At 39.5% G+C, this 26,983-nt stretch overlaps 1 protein-coding gene across 5 annotated transcripts in view; it reads left to right on the top strand.

Moving 5' to 3' along the window:
• Positions 1-26,983, top strand: part of ARHGEF7 (Rho guanine nucleotide exchange factor 7) — a 228,893-nt gene that overhangs the window by 192,992 nt on the left and 8,918 nt on the right. For 2 of the 5 annotated variants that reach the window (XM_050948141.1, XM_050948144.1), the window contains 4 exons: positions 5,177-5,266; positions 8,349-8,525; positions 21,387-21,486; positions 22,082-22,136. In XM_050948141.1, the coding sequence (XP_050804098.1) occupies positions 5,177-5,266; positions 8,349-8,525; positions 21,387-21,486; positions 22,082-22,136 (422 nt within the window). The remainder of the gene's footprint in view (positions 1-5,176; positions 5,267-8,348; positions 8,526-21,386; positions 21,487-22,081; positions 22,137-26,983) is intronic. The other 3 variants (XM_050948154.1, XM_050948165.1, XM_050948175.1) reach the window with 2 other exon arrangements.

The following is a 26,983-nucleotide window of genomic DNA, read 5'->3' as shown; positions in this document are numbered from 1 at the left end:
TTGAACCCTGTTACAGATTTGGCCTTGGCAATGCGTTCCACAGGTTTACTGGGCATTGTGTGAAGAAATACGTCCTTTAGTTCGTTTTAAACCTTCTGTCTGTTAATTTCATTGGGTGATCCCTGCCTCTTGTGTGAGGTGAAGGGGTAAATAACACTTCCCTATGCACTTCCTCACACCATTCATGATTTTATGGACCTCTATCATCTCTCCCCTCAGTTTCTTTTCTGAACTAAACAGTCAGTCTTTTTAATCTTTCCTCATATGAAAGCTGCTAATTATTTTTGTTGTCCTTCTCTGTACCTTTTCTAATTCGAATATATCTTTTTTGAGATGGAGTGACCAGAACTGTACATCAGGGTGTGGGTGTACTATAAATGTATATAATGGCATTTTGATAGTTTCTGTCTTATTATCTACCCCTTTCCTAATGCTTCCCTTTTTGACTGCTGCTGCACACTGAGCTGGCATTTTCAGACTTTACATAATGACACCAAGATTTCTTTCTTGAGTGGCAACAGCTAATATAGACCACATCATTTTGTCTGTCTAGTTGGGATTATTTTTTCCAGTGTGCATTACGTTGCATTTATCAATATTAAATTTCACCTGGCATTTTGTTGCTCTGTCACTCAGTTTTGTGAGATCCCTCTGTAACTCTCTGCAGTGAGCTTTGGACTTAACTATCTTGAGTAATTTTGTATCATCTGCAAATTTTGCCACCTCACTGGTCACTCACTTTTCCAGATCATTTATGAATATGTTGAACGGCACAGGTCACAGTACAAATCCTTATTTAACTCTTTCCATTGTGAAAACTGACCATTTATCAATACCCTTTGTTTCCTATCTTTTTAACCAGTTACTGATCCACGAGCGGACCTTTCCTCTTACCCCAGGACTACTTACTTTGCTTAAGAGCCTTTGGAGTCAAAAGCTTTCTGGAAGTCCAGAAACTGGATCACCCTTGTCCAGGTGCTTGTTGACCCCCTCAAACAATTCTAATAGATTAGTGAAGTATGATTTCCCTTTACAAAAGCTGTGTTGACTCTTCCCTAACAAATCATGTTCATCTGTATGTCTGATAATTCTGTTCTTCACTATAGTTTCAACCAGTTTACCTGGTACTGAAGTTAGTCTTACCAGCGTGTAATGTAATGTCTGGAGCCTTTTTTAAAATCAGCGTTATATTAGCTACTCTGTAGTCATCTGGAATGGAGGCTGATTTAAGCAATAGGTTACAAACCACAATTAGCAGTTCTTTAGTTTCATATTTGAGTTCCTTCATATCTCTTGGGTGAATGCCATCTGGTCCTGGGACTTATTACCGTTCAGTTTATTAATTCATTCCAAAATCTGCTCTATTGACACTGCAGTCTGGGACAGTTCCTCAGATTTGTTGCCTAATAAGAATGATTTGAGCGTAGGAATCTCCCTCACATCCCTCTTCAGTGAAGACCATTGCAAAGAATTCATTTAGCTTCTCCACAATGGCCTTATCTTCCTTGAGTGCTCCTTTAGCATCTTGATAAACAAGTGGCCCACTGATTGTGGCTTCCTGCTTCTGATGTACTTAAAAAAAAATTTCCTGTTACTTTTTTTGCTTTTTGCTAGTTGCTCTTCAAATTCATTTTTCGCCTTCCTAATTAGACTTTTATATTTACATGCCAGAGTTTATGCTCCTTTCTATTTTCCTCAGTAGGATTTGACGTCCAGTTTTTAAAGGATACCTTTTTGTCTCTAACCACCTCTTTCGCTCTGCTGTTTAATAATGGTGGCATTTTTGGTCCTCTTGCTGTTTTTATTATTATTTGGCATATACATAGTTTGAACCTCTATGATGATGTTTTTATAAATAGTTTCCATGCAGCTTCCATTCACTTTTGTCACTGTTCTTTTTAATTTCTGTTTAACTAGACTCTTCATTTTGTGTAGTTTTCTCTTTGAAGTTAAATCCTACTGTGGTGGATTTCCATGGTATTTTCACCCTACAAAGATGTTAAATTTAATTACATTATGGTCACTATTACCGAGCAGTTCAGCTATATTCACCTCTTGGACCAGATCCTGTGCTCCAGTTAGGACTTAATCAAGAATTGCCTCTCCTCTTGTGGATTCCAGGACTCGCTGCTCCAAAAAGCAGTCATTTATGGTGTCTATAAATTTTGTTTCTACATCCTGTCATGAGGTGACATTTACCCAATCACTATGAGGATAGTTAAATCCCCCATTATTATTGGGTTTTCTGGTTTTGTAGTCTTTCTAATGTCCCTGACATTATACAGTCACTGTTACCATCTTGGTCAGATGTTTGGTAGTATATTCCTACTGTTTATACTCTTATAATTCAAGCATGGAATGTCTATACATAGAGATTCTGTGGTAAAGTCTGATTCATTTAAGATTTTTCTTATATTTGACTCTATTTTTTGTTTCACATAGAGTGCCAGGCTTCCCCCAACCATGACCCACTCAGTTAATTCCTATATATTTTGTACCTTGATATTACCGGTTCCCGTTAATTGTCATTCCACCAGGTTTCTGTGATGACTGTTATATCAGTAGTCTCATTCGATACTAGACACTCAATTGCACCCCAGTAGTTAGACTTTCTATTTGATATTGTTAAAACAAGATTTGCTTTATCCCTTCCGCATTGTCACTTTCATTCTGGACTGATCAAATAAGAGGCATTCCTTTTTATGTAAATCTACTGTCCTCTCAAAATCTTCAAAGCAAAAGGGAGTAATGGTTCCCCACAGTACAAAATAAGTTGGTGCTGTTTTTTGTTCTCTCAGTCTTCCCAGATCACAGAAGAGAACATTTTGGGAAATCTTTTTTAATCAGATTCTGCTGAATAATAGGTAAGCGCAATAGAAGCTCTTTCTTTAATGTGACAGTTTTGTTCTGTTATATCAACACATGGCAATGACATTTTTATCCAAAACATTTATATCTTTACTGATATTTTTATTTTAAATTATTTTAAAGAACATATACAACATAATTACGTCAGACCATTTTTCTTGTTACCCTTTAAATTTACAAAGCATACTTCCTTTAAGTATTTATTTTAAAGATTGTAGAGCTTACTGCTGCTTCCCAGTAGTAAAATATTAATTACTAGTACTAACTGTTTTGATACAATGGGCTAGTTAGAGATGCAGAAGCCACATAATTTAAAAACAGTTGTAACATCCTTTTCATTACTATGCCTTTTAAGTGAGTGGTATGATGGTTACAGATGGGCTGATGGGGGCGGGAAGTGGATCTGTGATCTTAAAATGCCTTTGTATTTCGCTTTTATGCCATTTAAAAGCAGTTATGTCACAAACTTGATTATTTGAGGAGAATGTGAGAAATAAAGAATTAAAATATGGAAGAAAGGATAGAATAGAACTGAAAAACAAACACATCACTACTAATCTGACCATCTTTTAATTTCAAGAACTGCTGAAACATAAATGTTTTAATCTGTCACAGCTGCTATAATTAGGAATAGAAATGAAGCAGTGTTGAGAAACAATGCTGAATTTGACGTGTTCTGACCAATGGAGATCAGTTAAGTAATAAAGAAACTTCTGCAATGCAGTCACAATACAACAAATCCCATCAGATATTTATGTGGAACTTCAGTAGTCACCAGCATGCAGTTGTCCTTGAGTGTTAATTGCGCTTTGAACAAATAAATCAGATACCTGAGATGTATCAACCAAATGCTTCCATGAACCTGGGTATGATGTAAGAAAGTTAATGCCTACATAATTACTAGTTCTCCATCTCTACTGTACGAAACAGTACAATGGTGTTACACCCTGCCTAGAGGAATTGCCTTGCTGACAGATTTTTTCCATTTATTAAAAAAAGGAAATCGTTTTGGAATAGGTGAGAAATGTTTGTACATCTTAAACGTTATTGGGAAACTATCATGTTGCTATGAGCTCTTCTTAGTGGTGTTTGCAAACAGTCATCACTGGTGGATATTCTGTAGAGTACTGTTTGGTTGTGATCATAAATAATTGAAAATAAAAATGGGAATTTCTGGATGTCTTGCTTGCTAGGAGACTGCTTGCTGACTTTGAAAGACCTTCGTATGCTCTCAGTGAAAATCTTAAAGGCCAATGGTATATAAAGCTTTGTGGGGATGGGAAAAAATGGATGGAAATTTAAAAACAAACCAACCAACCTTGGTGAAATTCTGGCACCACTGAAGTCAAGACTTAAAAACTCCCATTTACTTAAAACGTGGTCAGGATTTCACGCCCTGTTCTTAGCTGAAGCAGCTTTGATAAAAGGATCTAGTTGAAGCCCAGGAAGAACAGTTTTAGCTTCACATGGATTTTCTTTTAATTAACTCCAAAGCAACTATTCATAGAACTTTGTGTCTGGAATGTTTTCTCTGCCCTAAGCTCTGTTAAGAAACCTAACAAGCTTCACTTAACACAGTCTGAAAATAGTTGTCAGATGCTGTCAGATTTCACAAAAGTACTCATACGGTAAGTGTCACTTTTCCTGATAGCCACAAGACTGAAATTGTACAACAGTATATGTTATAATATTATGCTGAGTTTAATTTTCAGAAAGCTAGACTTCCTTTCATAGTATTGCTATGGAAAAATTGTATGATTGTTTCACTTGTGAACCTTAATAAAGACTTAGTTATGGAACTACATGATGCTCTGATTTATTTACTAGAAGATAATATTCCATTCCTTGTGTTTCTCTAATTAAACTGTGATATGAATTAAAGTGCAACTAATAACTGTTTGGGTGTACTTTTTGTATCTGATTGCTGTTTGCATAATACCATAGAGTAAAGACGTGCTTCTTCAAAACACTTATATTCCACATAGCTCTCTTGGAAAAGAAACAGAAAGGGGCAGCTTTAAAATATTCAGAAACCTTCTTTCCCAGTTTTGAGGTGTTTTTCAATATATTTGATAACATTTAAGTATATATTTGTTTTTCTTAAAACTCTTTTCGCTCATTGAAACTCACTCCAGAATATAGATTAAGGTATCAGCTACAATTTTGTGGGTGTAATAAATAGAATCACTGAGCTGAACCTTAATTGGTTTATCTGGTACATGTCTCTAGGCTTTAAACGACTTTATAATTACATGACTGGCTTAATAACTAGAGCCATGGTAAAGATTTATTTTTCTGTTGACTTCAGGTACAGCTGCATTGGAAGAAGATGCTCAGATTCTTAAGGTCATTGAAGCGTACTGCACAAGTGCCAAAACGCGCCAAACACTAAATTCAAGTAAGTTAGTAAAGGCTGAATTAATTTACCAAAATGCTATTTAGATACATAACAAAAACGGTGGTGGGTCCCAACGCTACAAATAATGGGATTCTCCTAAGGAAATCAGCCTTTGGAGTGGGTCTCGACGTGGGGTGCTTGGGCGCTCTACTTAAAGCATCAGAAGCCCTGCCTGAAGTCCAATTTTGGTGAATATAATCCATGTTACTAAATTTACCATGGTATGAAACCTGTATCAAGCATGCACCAAGGAATGGGAAGTGTCTGGATTTAATGACACTTGCAATACACTTTCTTGAGAGAAAATGGTAAGTGTGGAGGTAAATGGAAGAGCAATATTCATTTCAGATTTTGGGGCTATATCTGCTTTCTGCCTGTGAGGGTTCTGTTCAACAAGATGCATGTTTTACTCAAGGGCTTCTGGGAAACCTTCACTCCTGTTGTGGAAGGGTAAATGGGACAATAAAGTTTTCCTTGCCACTAGCTGTTTAATATTTACTATTACAAATTTTAATCCTCTCTTATAATAATTTCAGGGAGAAACTGTTAATTTTCTTAGATCTCTGTGTTGGGTAAGGTTGCCATTCTCAGTTTTTCAAATTTACATTCAGCTAATTGGTACTTAGAGTGCACATCCTCACTTAATCTAAAACAAAGCTGAAGTTGTGAAGGTTCTTTGTGTTGTAAGTAAAACACTCCACATAGGGAAATCCACCAGCATGCGTTAACGTTTATGTAAGGGAGGAGAGCATGCTGTTCAGTTTGCTCCAATTTGCACAGTTTTGCCATTGAATATAAACCTTGTTTAGGAATTATATCTCTTGTATGCTGTAAAATGATCCTGAGATAGTTATTGATTTTATTGTTGTCAGCAATTATTAGTGTGGACATTGTAAATAACTCACTGCCCATTTAAGTTGTTTAATTTCCAAGTATCTGTCAGTGTTTATTATCAAAACAGTTTTTTGTACATACTTTATTTCCAAGCAGAAACATTTTAGACTGGCAATTGGAAAGTCACAAAATATGACTTGAAATTTAGTGCACAAATTCTTTAACATATGTGCAGTTGCCTGCCTTCTCATCACCTTGAAAAATCCTACTTTGCGTGCAAATGTACTTAATATTGGAATTTGGCTTTTTGTAGGAAGGAAGAATTTATTGCAAGGTTATTTTATGTATGGTTTTAATTTTCATTTACATTGTTTCAAGCTAAAATGTGTACGAAAAGGGACTCTTCCGGTCTGTCTTTGTGATCTATTTGATCAAGTTCTAAGTCTTCAAGGTGATAAAATTGAAGTAATTTGTTAGCTCATCCCTGTTTTGGACTGGTTTCAGTTTCCACACGTTTGATTTTAGCCCTATGATCATTCTGTTTTATTGTGGTTTACCTCGTCAAAATGAAAGAAACAAGTGTAAAATTGTAAAGATAAATTATGGAACAAAATAAGGCTAACTTAAACTGTTGCTATTTTAAATGTCACAACTGTGCTCAGTTGGTGCTGATCATTTTTCAAAGATAATCTGACAAGAAATGGTTTGTGAAGCATTTAGTTTTTAATTATGCAGTTGTGTGTGTACGCAGAAACACATACAACTGATGCGAAGTATATTTTTGCTTTTCGCCCCCCTATTTTTGCCTTTCTATGTATATTTAAGAAATATACATAGTGCAATAGATATCATTACATACATCAAAAATCAACAGCTTTTATTTGCATTTAACCGCACTAAGAAACAGCTGAAGTATCAGTTACATGCACGACCTCTTCTCTTGTAAAGGCTGGGTATTGGCATTAAAATTTTCGATTTTCTACCATTCCAAGTCTAGCTTTCCATCAGAGGTGGAAAAACTCCATTTGGTGTTGGGATTGCTTCTGTAAGAGTAACGATGCATTTCAAAAATTACCAGACAGTTTATTAAAATTTTCACATTCTTTTTGTACCCCTTTCTTACCTCTGTGTTCACATTCTGCCTGTCCCTCACAGCGCTGATTTGGCAATTCTTCTAGTAGCACCTTCTGTTTGGCATCCAGGAGGTGCTGCTTTTGGAAGTGCAAATTCAGCACAGCTAGGGCACCAGTCGATTGGAAGGCAGTGACATCAGAGGTAGGACAGCAGCTTTTTGTTACTACTTGGGGGGAAAAGAGGTTTTGTTTTTTAAAATCTGGAGAGATTATAGGGCAATAGAAATGAAGAGCAGAGAATGAAGGGTGGGGCTTTCCCTTCTTATACATCTGGTCTTTTGCTGTGCATTCTTTCTTGCTCTCAGAAAAATAAGTTAGTTCTCTAGGTAAGGGTTTAACATCATTAGTAACACAACGTGTGTAGTAGCTCACATTATGGCCACCTACAGTTTCAGTTTCCAAATATTTCCAGGCATTTACCTTTCATAAGCAAAAACCCAGCTTCAAAATAGAAATAGAAGAGAGAAAGCAGTTTCATACCCCCTTGTTCACCCTAAACATTTTACAATGATTATATCGAGAAGGTAAGTTTAGAGACAGTCATGAAAATGACTACTGTGGATAGCTAGTCTTGGCAGGGAGGTAACTGGAAATAGTACAGTAAGTCTAAAATATTTTGAAGTATTTTGGAGTTGATCTGAGATAACTACTGTGGCTTGCAATGTTTGATTAGCCCTATCAACTTTGCATTTTGTAAAAAGATTTCCAGTTGATTTGTTATAGCTAAGTTGTAGCTGTGCTTCTCCCCTTTCAAATTTCTCTGTTAACTAGAGTTGACTGTCCTTTTCATAATAATAATCAAAGAATCTCAGATGTACTCAGGTCAGGACATATATTTTCAATAAAACTGCTCAAAATTTAAAACAAATTAAAAAATTAGATTGTGACAGTTCAAAAGTTATTACATGCCAAGTGTAATTTTTACATCAAACCCCACCAAAAATAAGAATAAAGCTTTGCTGCCTTTTTAACAATATTTTCTCTTTTCCTTCTCTTCCCATCACCTTTTGCTTTTGTTTTCATGTGTTTTGGTTGTGGCTCTTCCTTACGTTCCCCTCCTCATCCCACCTCTGCCTATCCACATCCACCATTTCATTTCACCCGTACATCCTTAGCATGGCAAGGCACTGACCTGATGCATAATCACGTCTTGGCTGATGATGACCAATCAAGTCTAGACTCCTTGGGTCGTCGCAGTAGCCTTTCTCGTTTGGAGCCTTCAGACCTCTCAGAAGACTCTGACTATGACAGTATATGGACAGCCCATAGTTACAGAATGGGGTCTACATCTCGTAAGAGCTGTTGCTCATATATCTCTCACCAGAACTAATGCACTTCTGAGCTTTTCTTAACAAATGCTTGTTGTATCACAGCCTGCTTTTCTTAGATGTTTTCTTGCTGTTCCTTGTCTCTTCAATGTGATATTTTAACAACTTTTGAGAGCGTTTCTGATATTTCAATTGTACCTCGTGGGAGGCTCTATTGCCAATTTAATACATATACAATTAAGTCATTCTAAATCGATAGTATATATCCTGATAAGGATATTATACCTTTAGGGTTTTTTAAAAGTGACAGCCGTTGATTTGTAGCTCTGAATAGACTGTTTTTTGACTTGGTCAGTGTAGCAGCAATTCCTCTTTTTTTCCTCCTGATACAGCACGTTTTTGTATTTTGTACTGAAACCATACTGGTTTGTGAGCTAAGTGCCAGCAATATGGAACTACTTTAGCCTTATAGTGGTCTAATTTTCTATGTATTATAAACACAAGGTATAAAGCAGGGAGAACAAGAGAAAATAATTTTTAAAATACGCAGTACAAGAACTGTAAAATTATTCAGATACTCCTTTATCTGGGCAATCTGTATGGCAGAGTGTTTGATAATCTATGAAAATGTTCATATTGCTGTCTTTTTTTCATTGCTTAGACATGGATGAAGAATTACACATTTTTCACAAGTTGAGCAGTTGTTTTAAAGACCTGAAAGTCTGTGTTGTTAAATGCAGTGTATAGTTCACTCTACCAGTAGTCATACTGTCACTTTACTGCATATAGTAGTATGGAAGGTTCCAGGTTTTAGATGCTGATCTGCCTAGTAAAATGCACAACTATCAATAAATCAGCGGTCCTTCTCTATGAAAATCACAAAATCCAATCTGAAAAAAAACATTCAGAAAGGTTCCCATTATGAAAGCTTGAGTGTTCAGAATCTGAAACTGTTGGTATAATTGTGGTCAAAATGGGTTGTAGGAAGTCCTTAAAAGTAGAATGCCTGGTTTTGGTTTTCACAGTCTGGATACATCTGAGACATGTATTGATTGTGTTTTGTAGTTGCTCTCATAAGCACATTGGTTTTCAGCAACTAGCTCTTCATTCAGAGTAACTTTAGCTTTGACACATTATCTGTTCAGTTCCGAATGTGACACAATATATATTCTGCACCTGGGATGTTGGTGGGGGAAAGTTGTGTTCTGTATTGTGGATAACATAACTGGAATTGAAATGAAACTTTTTTGTATTCTAAATCCTTATTAACATTAGCATTAAGAAAACAGCCACATCCTAAAAGAGTGATAACATTTTTTTTGCTTTCCTTAAGATTCCTTTTTATTTCAAACATGTACAGTGCTCAGTGTTCTGATATCACTATATGAACAAATTAAGATAGGTGCAATTGTTGCTGCCTGGGAATTTGATCATACTGTTTACAAGTCCTGAGGCAATCTTAAACTCCTGCAGGTGATTTAAGCAGGAAACCAGTGGTTACACATGAACGATCCCTCAAGGATGTCAAAATGGACAAGCTGTGTTAGCAGCAGTTCATATCCAAAACTTCACTATTAGTTTTAAGTGTTTGATAACCTACTTGTTACTGTAGATAATGAAAATTTAGATGCTTATCAGAAAGAAATTTCAGGGGTTTATTATTGTACTAGTCATTTTATTGACCCGCTATGACGACAAGGTACATGTATGCACTGTATCTAATTTTAACTAGGAAAAATTGCTGAGGGGACAAATACATGGTGTATGTACTCCATGCTATATCAGACAATGCCTCTGTAAACCACTTAGCTTTCATTTTTATTTTAAAAGTCACATAGAGGATTCATTTCCGATTTATAATGCTGAAAGCATAGATCATTTTTTCCCCCTGATTTTCTTCTTTTTAAGCAGTAGTGTTCTGGTGGAATAATATTGATGTTTTCTGCACTGGTTAAATGCCTGTTCATTTACATAATACTATGTTACATATATTATGTACTGTAAATATTATGAGTTTTTGAAATAGTTGCTGCACTTAAACTTTCCTTTATCATACACAATAACGCTCTTGTTACCCAGATCTGAAGATTTTATTGACTTTCTATGCACCAAAGCTTTGACAATTTACCACCATTAATTATTATAGCAGTTAAATCATTAACTGTCATCAGAATGATGTTATTTTATGATGATGATCTTCAGTGCCAACATCACTGCAGAATTAAAAATCATTGCATTTTCAATGTTACAGATCACTAGCTATTGTCAACTAATCAGAAGTATTAATGCAAGAAGTTTAAAAAATACCAGTGTGAAAATTATGGTATTCAGTCCAAAGGTTCAGTGTTTCTATTTTTGTGGAACTTTAGTCATGCTAATAATAGTACCTTATGTTTATGCAATTCTGTAAAATATATGTGTACAGTTAGTATTATACTGAAAGAATGCAGAATCTGAATTAGAAGGTAGGTTTAAGCCATTGTCAGCTCCTTTTCATGTGGCTTAAATGGTGTTTCCATTAAATGAGTATTTAACATAAATTGACACCAAGCTATATTAATTGTGTTTTTTGCATAATCTTGCCAAAACACAGTAATGTGTATATAGTGACGTAAAACATTGACAGATCTATATATTGTGCATTTCATTTGTGAATGGGAAAAGACATCTTTAGTAGATGACTGACTTTTGAAAATACAAACTGGATGTATATCTAAATGTTGCATTGTATTGTACATTATGCCTATTATTGTTTGTGGTTGCATATAGCAATTAAGTGTTTTGTTTTATAAAAAAAAAAAAGGACATCTGTAATGTACAGTTGAAATAAATTTTGCATTTGCTAGCCTGTGACTAATATTTAATCATTATACAGGGGAAAGGACAGCATAACTCACAATTTCACATTTGTTGTTTGGCTTTTCTGAAAGTAGCATATTAAAATGAAAGCCAAATGCTAAAATAAGAGAACCAACCTGCTTTAGTGAAGGTGTCACGTATGATTTGCCTGTGATGTAATCTAGACAGTCTAATGTAATCCATCATAGTACAAGTTATTCTGTGTCCTGCTGATTTTTTTCTTCTTCTTTTAAAACTTTCCATCTCCAGAGATATTGTCATCTAGAGAACATGTTTCCCATTTCCATTTATGGAAGTAGTGTTTCCCCCCTTAATATGAGAGGACTTAAACTGAAAACAGGCTAAGTAGTTGCTCAGGAGAAAATTGGATCAGTTTAAAAAAGATTGAATAAAATATGCAGAGGGCCTGGCACACAAGTACAAATTAGTGCATATATCTGTGGTCTTAAAGTTTTGCTACTAATGTAGCAATTCTTTTCTAGTCCCATAGCCATCTAACTGAATGGTGAGCATAATCCTTTCTGATGAACATCTGTATCAGTTAGGGAAATGTGGGGATTTTTGTATGTAAAGTAAGTACTCTTTGTATATGCTTTGAAATTTTTTCTTAGGGCTCTTCATACTGTCATTATTCCAAAAGTAGAAAGCCCCTTATTTAGTATTACTCCATTCATATATACCAGCTGTGCATCCTGTTATTTTTTCAGGGTTTTACTTGTGTCTATAAACTCTTTAAAATTGGTTCTACTCCAAAAAATGACTGAATTTGACATATTGGCATACAAATAAAATGATGGGGTTTTAGTTCCCAGCCCTACAAACTCAACCTGTGATCAGAAAGTCATGCTAGGTTCTTTCTTACTTATGCATAACCACCAGCAACAAAGTTTCTTCATGCCAGATTCTGTCTTTAGCTAATAACTACACCTGTGCAGCCCCTTTGTGCTTAAGCTTATCGCAACCTAGTAGTTTTCAATGGTATTTGATATGTTAGACTTAGGGAAAATTTTAGCTCTGCAGTTGGAACCTGGTTAACAATTCAGTTGATGCACAAGAAAGCACAGACTGCAGCTCACTCTTTTTTAGACTTGTTAGGGCTAACATTCTTCACAGTAGAACACTCTGTAAAGTTTGTTCAATGGGCAACTGGGTACCTGATTTGACAGCAATATCCATCTGTGTTAATGATTAGAATGTGAATAATGCAATGAAAAGTTGAACATTTAAAGTGTGCACTGGTCTAATTTGCATGTGAATATACCACAAGTGTGCATGCAAATGGCCAGTTAGATATCTAACTAGTAGGGCTGTCAAGCGATTAAATAAACGAATTGCGATTAATCACAGTTTTAATCGCACTGCTAAACAATAATAGAATATCATTTATTTAAATATTTGGATGTTTTCTACATTTTGAAACATATTGATTTCAATTACAACACAATACCAAGTTACAGTGCTCACTTTATATTATTTTTTATTACAAATATTTGCACTGTGAAAAAGATGAGAGTATTTCAATTCACCTCGTACAAATACCGTAGTGCAAGCTCTTTATCGTGAAAGTATAACTTACAAATGTAGTTTTTTTTAACATAACTGCACTCAAAAACAAAACAGTGTAAAACTTTAGAGCAGTGTTTCTCAAACTTTTTATGCTGGTGACCCCAGTTAGACTTGAAAAAAATCATGACCCGACCCACTAGAAAAACATTGTGATCCCTTACATTCAGCCTCTTGGGGCACAAGCCTTCGGCCCCCGCCCAGGTAAGTGGGCTTTCGGCCCCCACTGACTCTAAAGTCCAATTAACGGATTAAAAAAATTTATGCCTTAATCATGCTGTGAATTAATCTTTAATTGACAGGCCTAGTGCAAAGTGAAAGGTCATGGGGACTTATCGAAGTGATGGAGGAGTGTTTCAGTTGATGACTATGAGCTGTCAATGTGATGCAGCTGTGAAAAAGGCTAATTCAGTCCTAGCATGCATCAGGCGAAGTATTTCCAATAGAGACAGGGAAGTGTTACTACCATTGTACCAGGCTCTGGTGAGACCTCATCTGGAATACTGGGTGCAATTCTGGTCTCCCATGTTTAACAAAGATGATTTCAAACTGGAACAGGTTCAGAGAAGGGATGCTAGGATGATCAGAGGAATGGAGAAACTGCCTTACAAGAGGAGACTTAAGGACCTTGGCTGGGGTAGCCTAATCAAACGAAGGCTGAGGAGCGATATGATTACTCTGTATAAATACATCGGAGAGATAAACATCAGGGAGAGAGATGTGCTATTTAAGTTAAGGGCCAGTGGTTGTACAAGAACAAATGGATATAAACTGGCCATCAACAAGTTTATGCTTGAAGTTAGATGAAAGTATCTAACCATCAGAGAAGTGAACTTCTGGAACAGCCCTTCAATGGGAGTAGTGGGGGCAAAAAAACTTACTTATTTCAAGACTGAGCTTGATAAGTAGGGCTATCAAGAGATTTAAAAAAATTAGTCTCGATTAATCACAGTTTTTGATTACATAAAAAGATGGTTATATGTAGCTATTGCAGGGCTAAGTTCCAATACCATCAAAGTATTTCAAGTCTGCAGTACCACCTACATACTAAACATGCTCTTGCCTTCAGATCTTGTGCTACAGATAACATACCAACTGCAAATGAATCCCATCAGCCATAACAGAGTACGCTTAAAGAGTTTGTTTGATCCAGGGGCTTGTACTGATCCTGAAAGTACAACAGCTTAACCAATGCTATTGCAAAGTGGATAGTTATGAACTGCAGACCACTCAACATTGTAAACAGAGAGCTGAAAGATGTTATTCAAATTTCATCTTCCAATCAGTCATACACCTTTCCCTCCAAAGGAGCCATTCCATCATGAATACATGACCTGTATTACAACGAGAAGACCACAAAGTTGGAGCTTCTGAAAAATGCCCTAGCTGTTGCTTTGACTGGTGATCACTGTACATCCTTGAGCAATCACAGCTATCTTGGAGTCACGGCACACCTGTTTGATACTGGATGGACACTGCAATCATTTGCTTTACCAGTAATGCATACTGAAGAGAGACATCATGCTGAAACGTGTAGAGTGTTTCTGGGATGTTGTGAAATAGTGGAATATTCAAGAACAGGTAACAACAATCAGTACTAACAGTGCAATGAAAACTGTGATTACTTTTTTTAATTGCAATAAATTTGTTTTGAGTTAAATGCTGAGTTAACTGCAGTTACTCGACAGCCCTATTAACTAGACCTTGAAACTCAAGCCCAGCAACTCTATTAGTAGATATTTTTAAAAGAATTTCTTAGAATAGAATTTTTTTTCCATTCTATTAAAAATCAGCTCTTGTAGAAAGAGATATAGAAACAAGAATGTCTGGCGTTAATGTGAAAACTGTACAGTTACAAAAAATTTAGGTCAGTGTAAAAGTCTGCCCCCTCACCACTTTTTTTTTTTTACCATTGAAAATATGAAAAGCTAAAGACAGAATGAAATCTGTACAAGTTGTTTAGTCCAGTCATCAATGATACTCCCAATTTATGCCATTATTGTAAATTAACAGCTGTTAAACTATATTGTATATTGAGTATTTGTCTCTTAATAGTTTTTTTAAAAACAACTTTAGTTAATCCAGTCCAAGGACTGAGTCTAGGAAAAGGCCTAATATGTGGTTATTACAAAAGTTTACTTTTTATTTTCAACCTTGCACTTACCTTTTAAAATATAATTTGTTATGTTTGCATTTATCAAGACACCCTCATATAGTACCTAATGTCAGATTCAAAACCAACTGTCAGACACATCTCCGAGGTAGCTTCTTTGAAGGCAGTGGAGCTGCATCGTATATCAATGTGTTCTTGCATGTGTCTTTTTGTAGTCCATTCCAGTCACATTAATAATAGGTGCGTTGGATGCCAGGGAGAACTTTGGTGAATTCCACTCTGCATTCTTGCTTTTGTTTGGAGTTGTGCTAAATGGTCATGATGTCCTGCTGGTTTTAGAGTGAGATCAACTGGCCATTTTTGTCATGTGGATGTCTTAGCGTCTCTTAATATAAGTGGCCATAGGCTGTTGCTTGATGAATGTTCCAGATGTGTCTGAAACTGCCCGCCCATGTGAATAATCCATGCCTAGAAGATGTCAGTCAGTATTGACTAAAAGCACTGTGATCACTGAGGGAATCTCATATGTGCATTCTGCAAGTATATATCTTCCTTTCCCATGTTAACAGAGTGTGCATCTGAAGTCTCTTAATACTGCATAGAGTACCATGAATGAGCTGATGTACAGATGTACTTCTCTTACCTTGTGGATTCTAGAAGTGGAACCTGTGCCTTGGAGGATATTGCTAGAAGGAAGCATCAGAGCTGCTTCATCCTCAGCCCTGGAAAAACAGAAGTCTTACTGCTGGATAGAAGCTTGTGTCTCTCCTTGTTGATAGAGGTTGTGTGTGTTTGGATGTAGTGAATTGAGTTCATAACCCTGGCATAACTTTCAACTCTGCGTTTTCTGTGTCAGGCAGTGTTGGGCTTTTTTTCAATTGTACAGTTTTGCATCAGGTATGCTCTAATTTTATTTTGTGACAGTCATCTCAATAGTAAAACATGCCATCAGGATATGTGCCTTAATTGTAATTTGTTCACAGGAAGGGTAAGGCAGCTTCACTATATACAACTTGTTCAGAATGCAGTAACATGTTTGCTCGGACATTTTAAATAACCATGATTATATTATACTCTTGAGGGCATTTTGCACCAAAATATTAAAAATTCTGTGCACAATATTTTAAAATTATGCAAAATTCTACAATTTTTATTTGTTAATAAATAATTGCAGAGGTTCCAGCATGGCAGTGGGGAGCACAGGCCACTGGCTGCATGAAGGTGGGAGATCACCCTGCAGCCTCCCCACCACCCACCCCGGAGACACTAACTCAGTGATGAGGCTGCACCTGACCCTGATACAGTACAAGGCCTGGGCCTGCCCCAGAAACAGCCTGGGGCTGTGTCCCTCTGTACCAGGCACACCAGGTGTGGGACAGGCAGGCTCAACTAGGCAGGATCCAAGTGTGGAGGGGCTCATTGTGGGGCGATCCAGGTGTGGCGTGAGAGGATTCTGTGTGGGGCAATCTGAGTGCAGGCAGCTCTGGGGGATCTAGGTGTGGGGGGGATCTAGATGCAGAGAGGCTCGTTTATGGGGGAAGAGGTTCCAAGTGCAGGGGCAATGGGACTGTGCAGGTGCTTCCGGGCAAAAGTTTTTGGTGCTCAGCGGAGGAATATGCGTGTGTGGGGGTCTCAGTATGGGGGTCTAGATGCTGGGGGAGTGGGGCTTGGTGAGATGGAGATTTGGGTGCAGCTAATTGTCGTCAGTGGTGTGGGGATCTAGATGTGGGGGCTCAGGGTGATGCAGAGGGGTGGGGCAAGTCAGGGTTGGAGTTCGAGTGCAGGGAGCTCAGTGGGGGTTGGTCTGGGTGCAGGGGGCTCCAGATGCAGGGGTTGAGGTTCAATGGAGTGGGATTTGGGTATGGAGGGATAGGGGGGTTCTGGGTATGCGGGGGGAGACTTAGTGGGAGTGCCTGGGTATGGGACATCCAGATGCATGGGGGTTGTGCGGATTGGGGAGCAGCTCCCTGCACAGTGACCCCTCCCCCTGCAGCTGAGGAGCAATGGGGGCAGGATGCAGGGGAGGATGCTGAGCTTCCTGCCGCTGGGGGAGGTTTCTGGCGGTGGGTCTGATAGAGCCCCAGCTACTCCTTGCAGGGGAAGAGGAAATCCCATCCTTTCCTACCTCTAGCCCAGCTGGGACTAGCAGCTGATTCCAGCTCAGAGTAAGAGCCACTGGCTGGGGTGTCCCCAGCCCTGATGTGATTTACCTCTTCTCTGGGTGCCTGAAATGATGTACCTGTGCAACTAGGGAGTGGTGCGTGACTACTCTTGCAGCTTCTCTTTGCTTCCCTGTCAGAAACTCATTTTTCTGTGGGGAAGCAAAGAAATCTGGGAGTGGGGGGCGGGGCATGAATTCTGTGGACGTGCTGTGGTGCAGAATTCCCTCAGGAGTAATATTACAAGTTTCCTGCACTTTTGCAATGGCTGCCTAATAATGTTTGGATTGATTTTTTTCTTTATTTAAATTGGTATTTTGGAACTTTAAGAACCGAAATAGCGTAGACCTGGCCACGTTGTAGATCTTTGTCTGGATGTATATCTGACTATGAAACTACTGTCCTTTTTGGAATATCAGTAATCTCATCTCAGGTCAGCAGGCAGTTGTGGTCTGCTGCTGGATTGCTTCACCTCCCCCCCCTCCCCAACATCTGTTTCACTTACCTCCCTCCCCACTTCTAAAAATAATTAGGAATTTTAAAAATTATTTCAAAGGTGGGATTTTTGTTTGTTTGTTTTTCAATTATGACCTCTTTTGCCCTTATCTACTACTCATGGGTTTTGGTTAACATTTTTGTACTACACCACACCAGTTTGGATTGAGCTCTTTTTGAGATTTCAGAGGGTTTGTTCTACGTATATATTGCGTTGTAATGGTTTTCAGTTTACACTAGGCCAGTATGTCATCATGAAGGTGTTTTATTTATAAATGTCCCAATCCGGCAGAGTGCAAGTGTGTAGTTGTACTTACTTGAGAAGTCCTGTTGACTTCAGTGGGATTGTTCACAAATGCAGTTTTATACAAACATTTTTGCTGGGAAGGTCCCAGTTATTATTACGTTTTAAAGAATGAAACTAACAGGTTACTGCTGTTGTAGATTCCGTCTTTAAAGTTTAAAAGACTTGGGGTGAGATTCTTTGTTGTGCCTCTAAGGTGTAATTTGAACAGGCCTCTTAGGTCCGCCATATAGGTGCAGCACTGCTGCGTCTTTACAATGCTGCATGCTTCAGCCCAGCCTCACCCAACACACCCCTCCAGCCCCACTCCATAAGCATGCCCCCTATGCCATAGCTTGCAAGGAGGTCATCTGAAAACAGTCTGGAGAGGGGCTGAGGATTTATTCAGTCTTGGCCTTTGAGATTTTCAAAGACCTTCGGGGGATTTAGCCACTCGCCCGCCATTAACAAAGTTTTATCTCAACCAGAAAATCTAAACTTATTTCAAATGGAAATTTACAAGTAAATGTAGCAATGTCAATATGGTTTCTCTTTTAAAATAAAAGGTAATAAAACAGTTTAATAGAGATTTGCATTTTTCTCTTGTAGGTTATTGCATCAAATCTGTATTTTCTGCAGATACTGTATAAGTAGCCCTACTAAAATGTTTTTAGTACAGGTTGAAAATTTTTTGTTTCTTCATACCTCTATTAATATTCTATCAGCAGGTGTTTGTGAAGTGCAAATAGAATATGACAGGCTGAAATACAAAATTACTTTTTTTCATGGGAACAAGATAAACAGCTATCTGAAACCAGAGCAGTGAGAGCCGCATGGTGGCAACAATAAAAAGCAATTACAACATTAGGAAGCTTGTCAATGCAATAAGAATGACAATGAAGCTCTTGATGTTTTGACTTCATCATCATCATTCACTCTGGCCCACAAAAGACCAGTAACATGGCAATAGTTTATATTTTTCATAACTGGTATACATGTGCGTGTGTACAGTGTTTGTTAATGTGAACATTTTCTTTTTTATAAAATGTGATTTAAATTTTACTTTAGCATTCTACACCCCAGTGTCACAAGGTATTTTCTATGTGGTCTGTTTCAGTTTTAATATACACATATGGTTATCTATGATGAATATATATATTGTGTGTGTAGATTATACATGGATTAGATATGGTGTTTGTGAAATAGCTTTATATTTGTAACATTTTCTGGTTTTAGCTGTCTTTCTCCCCATGCCATCCCCACCCCTCCAAAGGCCCGATATCACTGCATCCTTATTTCCAGCAGAGAGACTTGGATACAGCTCCGTCTAGAGATAAATGCTTCATTCCTTCAACTAGGTAAAAGGAGTCACTGGAGACAAATACAAGACATTCCTCTTTCCCAAGTAAACACCACCCTCTGCCCCTACTGGCTTGGGGTGCTAAAAACTGACACTCAGACCCAAACTCCGATGCTGCTCAATCATTAGTCTAGCCTCTTACAATTATTTTTACCTCATTGCTGCACAATAGCCTGACATATCACAATTAGCCTGACCTACCTCAGGCAATTCCCCAGCTTATTAGTTATTGATAAGCACAAGACAAATAATTTTTGAATCAGTCAAAATTATGATGAACAATGTCAGTACAGAAATTTCTTTCACCACATACGCAGAGCTCTGCTGTGCCAATGTTTCAGGTCACTTCTTCCTTGCAAAATTATGATTTTTCTCATTGTACAACAGCATGAGTTCATTTTAAAACAGTATTTGACCCTTTTTTATTATATAGGATTTACGGTTGTTTAGGACCAGATTCTGCTCTCAGATCCTTTTCTTGTGATCGTTATTGTATAGAGATGTGAATCTACTGTTAGATCCTCAGTGCCTGCCGAAGGACTAGTCCCACTGATTTAACTGATTGCCCTCATTTACTGAAAAGTAGTTTGAGCTTTTCTGTATCACTAAGCAGGGGTCTATTTTTCTCCTGTTGGCTTATTTGTTCTCAGAACATATGACTGCAGTGTTTTGATAATTAATGTCTTTCATTGGGCTCACGTTCTTCAACATGATTTGCCCTGTGTTTAGAGATTACAGTATTTTGTTACCATCTGTGAAGCAAAGACAACATTATCATGAAGCAGCTGGTCATCAAGAACGAGCAAATTTCCACTAACAGAAGTGCTCCCCACAATTCACATTTATTGGGTGTAAACTGAAATCATGCTAAAATTAATACATTCCTGGTTAGAGGAAGACCATGATAATGAACTGGTAAATGAGTGGGTATTGTCTATAATTTCATAGTTGACATTTGGGGTAAATATACAACAGCTCCAAAGCTTTATCAACTTTATTTAACTAAACATGTAGTTCTAAACAAATGTTTAGGAAGCATTTTATTTACAGACCTTTTTGAAAAATGCTAGTAACTTGTTGCAGCCTAATTAACTATCATTTCTAGAACAGTTTGCTTCATGAAAGACACATGCCTTCAAAGCATCACAGTATCTGTTCAGAGCCACCTGTTTCACAATTTACACTAATTATCTTAGAGATGCATCATTTTGGAATGATAATAAAAATGTTCATTGCAAAATGGTGCTGGAGAAGATATGTTTTGAGATTGTTGTGAAATCATTTTTTCCCTTATAGTTAACAGTTTTTATATTTTTTTTAACTGTGTACTTTGTATAATGATTTTAATAATGTAATTTGGTAATTTATATGAGTTTAAAAAGTACCATCTTTTATTTATTTATATATAAATGATGTTATTTATAAAATTCTCAGATGTATAAAGAATAGCTTGCTTTCTGAAAAGAAAAATTCAACTTTTTATTTTTTCTTGCTACTCCCACTCTTAGGTGATTGATTTCATTTGTGCCCTGAAACTGCAGTTTCAACATTTGATCTCACTTTCACTGCTTCTCACTGGTGTAGCTATTGACTTTGCTGGAGTTACTCTGGATTTATACTGATGTAAATACGTTCAGAAATAGTCCTAAAGGCTTGACTGCAGTTTGTTTATATATACACATAAAACTCTTATTTACCTCACTGCAGTGAATCCATATGAGTCTTACAAATTCAGAGACAGATCTTTTTCTATGCCTTGATCTCTGGACAGCATCACCACTGACGACACTGGGGAATTCCACCACCAACAAAAATGAAAAAAAAAAGTCAGATTTTAAAAAAAAAGAAAAAAAGTTCCGAGTCTACAGAAAAACATTGTTAAGGAAGTAAAGGATATAAGTCAATAGCTGTGTGTTCATGAGAAAAACAATTTAAAGCAAATACTTGGTTCATAAAAGAGTGTCATGCGTTATAGAGATGAAACAATAATCTCTTGAAAGTCCTCTGGCAGTGTTTGCATGTTATTCATTTTGTAATTTTTTTTTTGTAATAGGTTCCCGTAAAGAGTCTGCTCCCCAAGTGCTGCTTCCAGAGGAAGAGAAAATTATTGTAGAAGAAACAAAAAGCAATGGTCAGACTGTGATCGAAGAAAAGTAAGAAAATGTCTAAATTTAAAAGAGGAAATTTCACACTTGCACAAAAGTAATTTGTGTGATATACTTGGCTGTGAAGTTGTATTTCTGTTTATTCTGTAGCAGTAGGTTTAACAGCAGTAGTGATATAGTGGAGGTTTTTTTGCTGGTTATTCATAGCTTACACTACCAGCTGAAAATCGATCAATTGTGTTGCTGAATGACATAGTCTTTCCTTTAGTGTCGACTTGCAGGCTTCTTTCTAACTGTATATATTATTTATTTTACAGTGTATATAACTTAATTTACTAGGCATGCATGGTGTTTTAGACACAAATAAAATTACATCAGTTATGCTAGATGTTACAAATACGATGACAGGTCCTTTTTCTAAGAAGTTTTCCTGGCTGGTTTATGTCTTAATAAGACTGTATAACATTACTCAGAGGGTTGGGGAAGTATTAGGAGCTATCTGGGTCTTTTGCTTCATGCTTTTTCATTTTTCATGTGTTGAATTTTATTGCATGGTACTTAATGCCTTTTAATAACATATACATCTGTTAATCCATTTACACTTTATGAAATGATTGTAATAGATCTTAATCTTCTATTTTAGAAGCCTTGTTGACACAGTATATGCATTAAAGGATGAAGTACAGGAATTAAGACAGGTTGGTAAATAATGCATACTATGTTTTATCAACACTTATGGATGGTGAGGGAGGGTGCAGATTGTACGTTGTAGTTGCAGCTGATAATAATTTAAATAATTTAAATAATTATTAAAGTTAGTAGGATTAAGGTTTTTTTCAGTAGCAGGGTTAGGACTTGATGCAGAATCTTCAGCTTTTAGTCCAAAAAAGGAGGTCTATCGCAGTTGAATTAAAAAAAAATGTAGTTTAGAAACTGAGGGAAGATAATGCAAAACAAAAACATAAACCCAGGAGAAAGGAGTTAGGTATATTATCTCCGTGAGTTGACTGAGTGAAACGTGCCCTGTTTTCAAACTGCAGCAATTTGTGACATATTGGGCAGAAATTTAAAATACTATAAAAGTTTACCAACTGAAAAATAGAAAAAAAACCCAAAGATACTGGTACTCAGACTATAATAACCCCAGTGATTTAAATATGTCTGATTCTATTTAGGCCTTTATCCCTTCTCCAGTCCCCCCCAGTACTTGAGCACCTCCTTTTGATCAATTCTTATATCTTCTCATTTCAGGAGATGAAGAGCCGTTTTCCTTTCCTTTCCCTCACTTACTGTCATGTGACCGCTATTCAAAAGTCATTCATGCCACAAGTTAGCTCAGATATTATTTTATCCCATAGGTGAAACATCTTGCAGAATTCCGCTTGAGAAACTAGCATGGAACTTGCAACTAGAGCTGTCTAAATAACTGATTTTTGTTTGTTTGTTTGCTGGCCATTCAAAACAATGAAAAGAAAATTAAAATTAGCTTTGGGTCAACCCAAAACCTAAAATTTTTCAAAATTTTCAGTGATCCAAACAGTTGAAAAAAATTCAGGTTAAACAAAATACTTAATTTGACCTGAAACAAAATGGTTGGTTTCTTTATTGAACTTTAAACCTTTTAAAAATAAAATTGATTTAAATTTCTTAACAAAAAAACATTGAGAATGAAAATGTTTCATTTAGTAAATGTCAAAGGGAAATTTTTTTTTCCCCAGAATTTTTGGGGAAGGTTTCTACCCCTCAAATTTGGCAAATTGAACACGAATTTGCAAAATGTTTTGATTGATCTGAATCTGCAGTTTCTATGGCAAAAAAAATAATAATAAAAAGAGAAAGTTTCAGACATAAGATTTCACCCAGGTATACTTGCAGGTGCTTTCTTTCAGTGCGGGTCCACATTTTCAGTGCTTCACCTACAGGTAAGAAGCATATGGAAGCTTAATAACAGGGAAAGGCTGGTACAGAATAAAGTCTATTCAGACCCGGGGAGGCCCTGATCTGTGATTGGGGCCCCAACTGGCTTCCATAGTCTGAGTACTAAATAATATCCATAGCTTAAGCAGACCACTCACTTGCTTTAGTCCTTTGCTGAAACAAGGCTTTTAATTGTGTACACATTCCTTATATAGCAGATAACCCAGGTGAGCACTGATCTTGATTGTATTACTGGAAAAAATGTTCATGTAGATGTATTTATATCTGTTGTGTACCTGCCATGGTCCTTGGGCTGTTCCAATCCTCCGCTCTGTAACTTACAAGTCAGCCCACACTTTCAAGGTTACAAGGTCTTTTATCGTTTGGGGTAACCATAGAATCTCTGGGTTCTTCTTTGAGTGCTTGCTCATATCCATTCCAGTTAGGTGTGCGCGCGTTGCATGCACGTTTGTCGGAGATTTTTACCCTAGCAACACTCAGAGGGCTGGCAGGCGCCCCCTGTAGTGGCGCCGCCATGGCGCTCGATATATACCCCCGCCGGCCCATTCGCTCCTCAGTTCCTTCTTACCGCCCGTGTCGGTCGTTGGAACAGTGGAGCTTGGCTTAGCTGTTCTCCACCTCCCTAGCTCTTCGCTCGTTTATATAGTTAGTGTGTACGTAGTTAGTTTCTCCATAGTTCTGGTTAACCTTTTTTATTAATAGTAGTTTTATAGTAGTTGTGTAAATAGTTAGAGGGTCGGGGGCTAGCCCCTTCTCCTCCCCCAGTACCTGGGCCCGTGCCCGGTTCACCGGGCTTCAAACCTTGCACGGCCTGTCATCGGCCGATGCCCACAGGAGATCCGCATGACTCCTGTTTAAAGTGCCTGAGAGAGTCCCACCTTGCGGACACGTGCCGAATCTGCAAGGCATTCAAGCCCCGAACGAAGAAAGAGCGGGACATTCGCCTCAAGCAACTCTTGATGGAGGCAGCTCTAACTCCTCCATCCTCGGCACCGACTCCAGCGCCGGGGACGAGTGCTTCCGCCGCACCAGAACGCATGGTTCCAGTGAAGACTCGTCGGCACCAGCCTTCACTGGATCAACCCTTTGGCAGACACTGATCCCTCTCCCCGAGGAGCAAGAGGCACAAGGCTCCTGCGGCACCTGTATCTATGCCGCAGTCGGAGCGTACATCTAAAGCGGGCCGCCCGGTGCCGTCAACTGCTGCAGCACTGCTTGCCTCCGCACCGTTGATTCCGGTCTCTCAGGAACCATCGAGTCCGGTGCCTACCAGCTCCCCAGCGCACGCTGTGGTCGAGCTTGTCGTGCCTTCGATGCCGGAGACTTTCTCCACGGCTCAGGAGCTAATTGCTCTGACGGAGCCCAAGCTGCCCCAACCCCCGGCACTGCCGGTGCAGGCTGTTCAGTCACTGGGCAAGCCCGCCATGATGTCCGCCATCTTCGCCGAACACTGCGCAACGCCACCAATCTCGATCCAGGTCCTGTGGACGCTCTCGGTCCCGCCATCGCTCTCGGCGCTGCTCGCAATCCCGGTACCACTCTCCATCCCAGTACCAGTCGTACTCACGGCACCGCTCGAGATCCCGGTCTCCATCACGGTACTCTCCGCACCGGTCCAGATCCTGGCACCGCCGTACCTTTCGCAGCCGATCTCAGCACGGCGATGCGAGGCACCGGTCGACCTCCTGGCACCGCGCTGGTCGCAGGTCCCAGTCCTGCTCCCGGCACTGCTACGACTCTTGGTACCGTTCGCTGGTACCGCGCAGACAGGAGTCCAATGGACGCAGAGACCTGGTCCAAGGGTCTTCGGCTCCTCTGTGGCCCTCGCGTCACCCCTCCGTCTCCTCCCATGCGGACAGTGCCTCCTATGGGGACTCGGATGCGCATGCCCATGGCTAGGACCACGGACCTCATCAGTGGTCCTTTTGGACACCTTGGGCTTATCATCAAGCCCAAGGCGAACCGACTGGCCCATCACGCTCAGGTCACTCAGAGCACTGCATGCCCGAGGCCACCGTCAGCCAGCCTCTCCCCGCTGACACAGAGGAAACCAGTGCGCACGCACCGGAACTGCATGATCTTCCGGAGACGGAGGTGCCCCCGGATCAGGCATCAGTGCAGGACCCACTCGTCCTAGGGCTGTTATCCTCCTCTTCCCCGGATGAGGCAGTAGGGGGGACATCATCATCGGGACCACCTCCGATTGACCTCCGGTCACACCAGGACCTTCTGCGGCGTGTCGTCCAGAATATCAACCTGCCGGTAGAGGAAGTTCCAGAGGTGGAGGACCCGGTGATTAGCATCTTGTCCGCAGAGACACCTACCAGAGTGGCTCTCCCATTCATCACACCATCTGGCAGTCCCCGGCTTCCATCCCACCCACAGCCAAGGGGGTCGAACGGAAGTACATGGTGCCTTCCAAGGGGTATGAGTACTTCTGTGTGCACCTCGCTCCCTGTTCCTTGGTGGTACAGTCCGTCAACGAATGGGAGTGTCACGGCCAACAAGCCCCCGCGCCTAAATCTAGGGAGGCCCGCCGTATGGATTTGTTGGGGCAAAAGATCTGTTCTGCGGGAGGTCTCCAGCTCCACATAGCGAACCAACAGGCCCTCCTCGGCAGATACAGTTACAATACCTGGGAGGCTGTCAGGAAGTTTGCCAAGTTGGTTCCACAAGATTTCCGGCAGGAATTTGTAGCACTCCTGGAGGAGGGAAAGAGGGTTGCGAGGACCTCCTTACAAGCCTCGTTAGATGCTGCCGATTCGGCAGCCAGAAGGGTCGCTTCTGGCGTAGCCATGCGCCGTATATCATGGTTGCAAGTGTCCGGCCTGCCACCTGAATTGCAACATATGGTGCAAGACTTGCCTTTTGATGGTCAAGGGTTGTTTTCACAGAAGACGGACCCCAGACTGCAGAGCCTCAAGGACAATAGAGTGATTATGCGTTCGTTGGGAATGCATATCCCCCAGACTCAAAGACGGTCCTTCCGCTCCCAACCGCAGCGCACTTACCCCTCGCCTCAGCCACGGCAAAACTTTGCCAGGAGACGAGGTCGCACTAATCGCAGACGTCAGTCTGGACCTCAAGAGGACAACAATTCTGGTCCCTCCAAACCAACGCCGGGACCCAAATCAAACTTTTGAGGGTGCGCCCGAGAGCAGTGTACCAGTTGCCTCCCCGGATCCCTTTCAGTTCTACAACCGCCTTTCCCCGTTCCTTCCGGCATGGTCCCAGTTGACGTTAGATCGTTGGGTCCTGTGCACGGTGGAGCTTGGATACCGTTTTCAGTTTGTTTCACCCCCTCCCTCCCACCCCCCCCATCCCTCTTCAAGGACCCCTCTCACGAGCAACTCCTCATCCAGGAGGTCCACAAGCTCCTCTCAATCGGAGCTATAGAGGAGGTTCCGGCGGAGTTAAGGGGCAGGGGGTTTTATTCCCATTATTTCTTCATTCCCAAGGCGAAAGGGGGCCTCCAGCCTATCCTAGACCTGCGAGGACTGAACAGATTCATCAAAAAGTTCAAGTTCCGCATGTTGTCCCTGGGAACCATTATTCCTTCCGTGGATCCCGGAGATTGGTACTCCACTCTCGATATGCAGGATGCATA

The sequence above is a fragment of the Gopherus flavomarginatus genome, chromosome 1, assembly GCF_025201925.1.
Source record: "Gopherus flavomarginatus isolate rGopFla2 chromosome 1, rGopFla2.mat.asm, whole genome shotgun sequence".
NCBI lineage: Eukaryota > Metazoa > Chordata > Testudines > Testudinidae > Gopherus > Gopherus flavomarginatus.
Note: the sequence above shows the minus strand (reverse complement) of the source record. Positions and strands in the feature narration are given on the sequence as shown.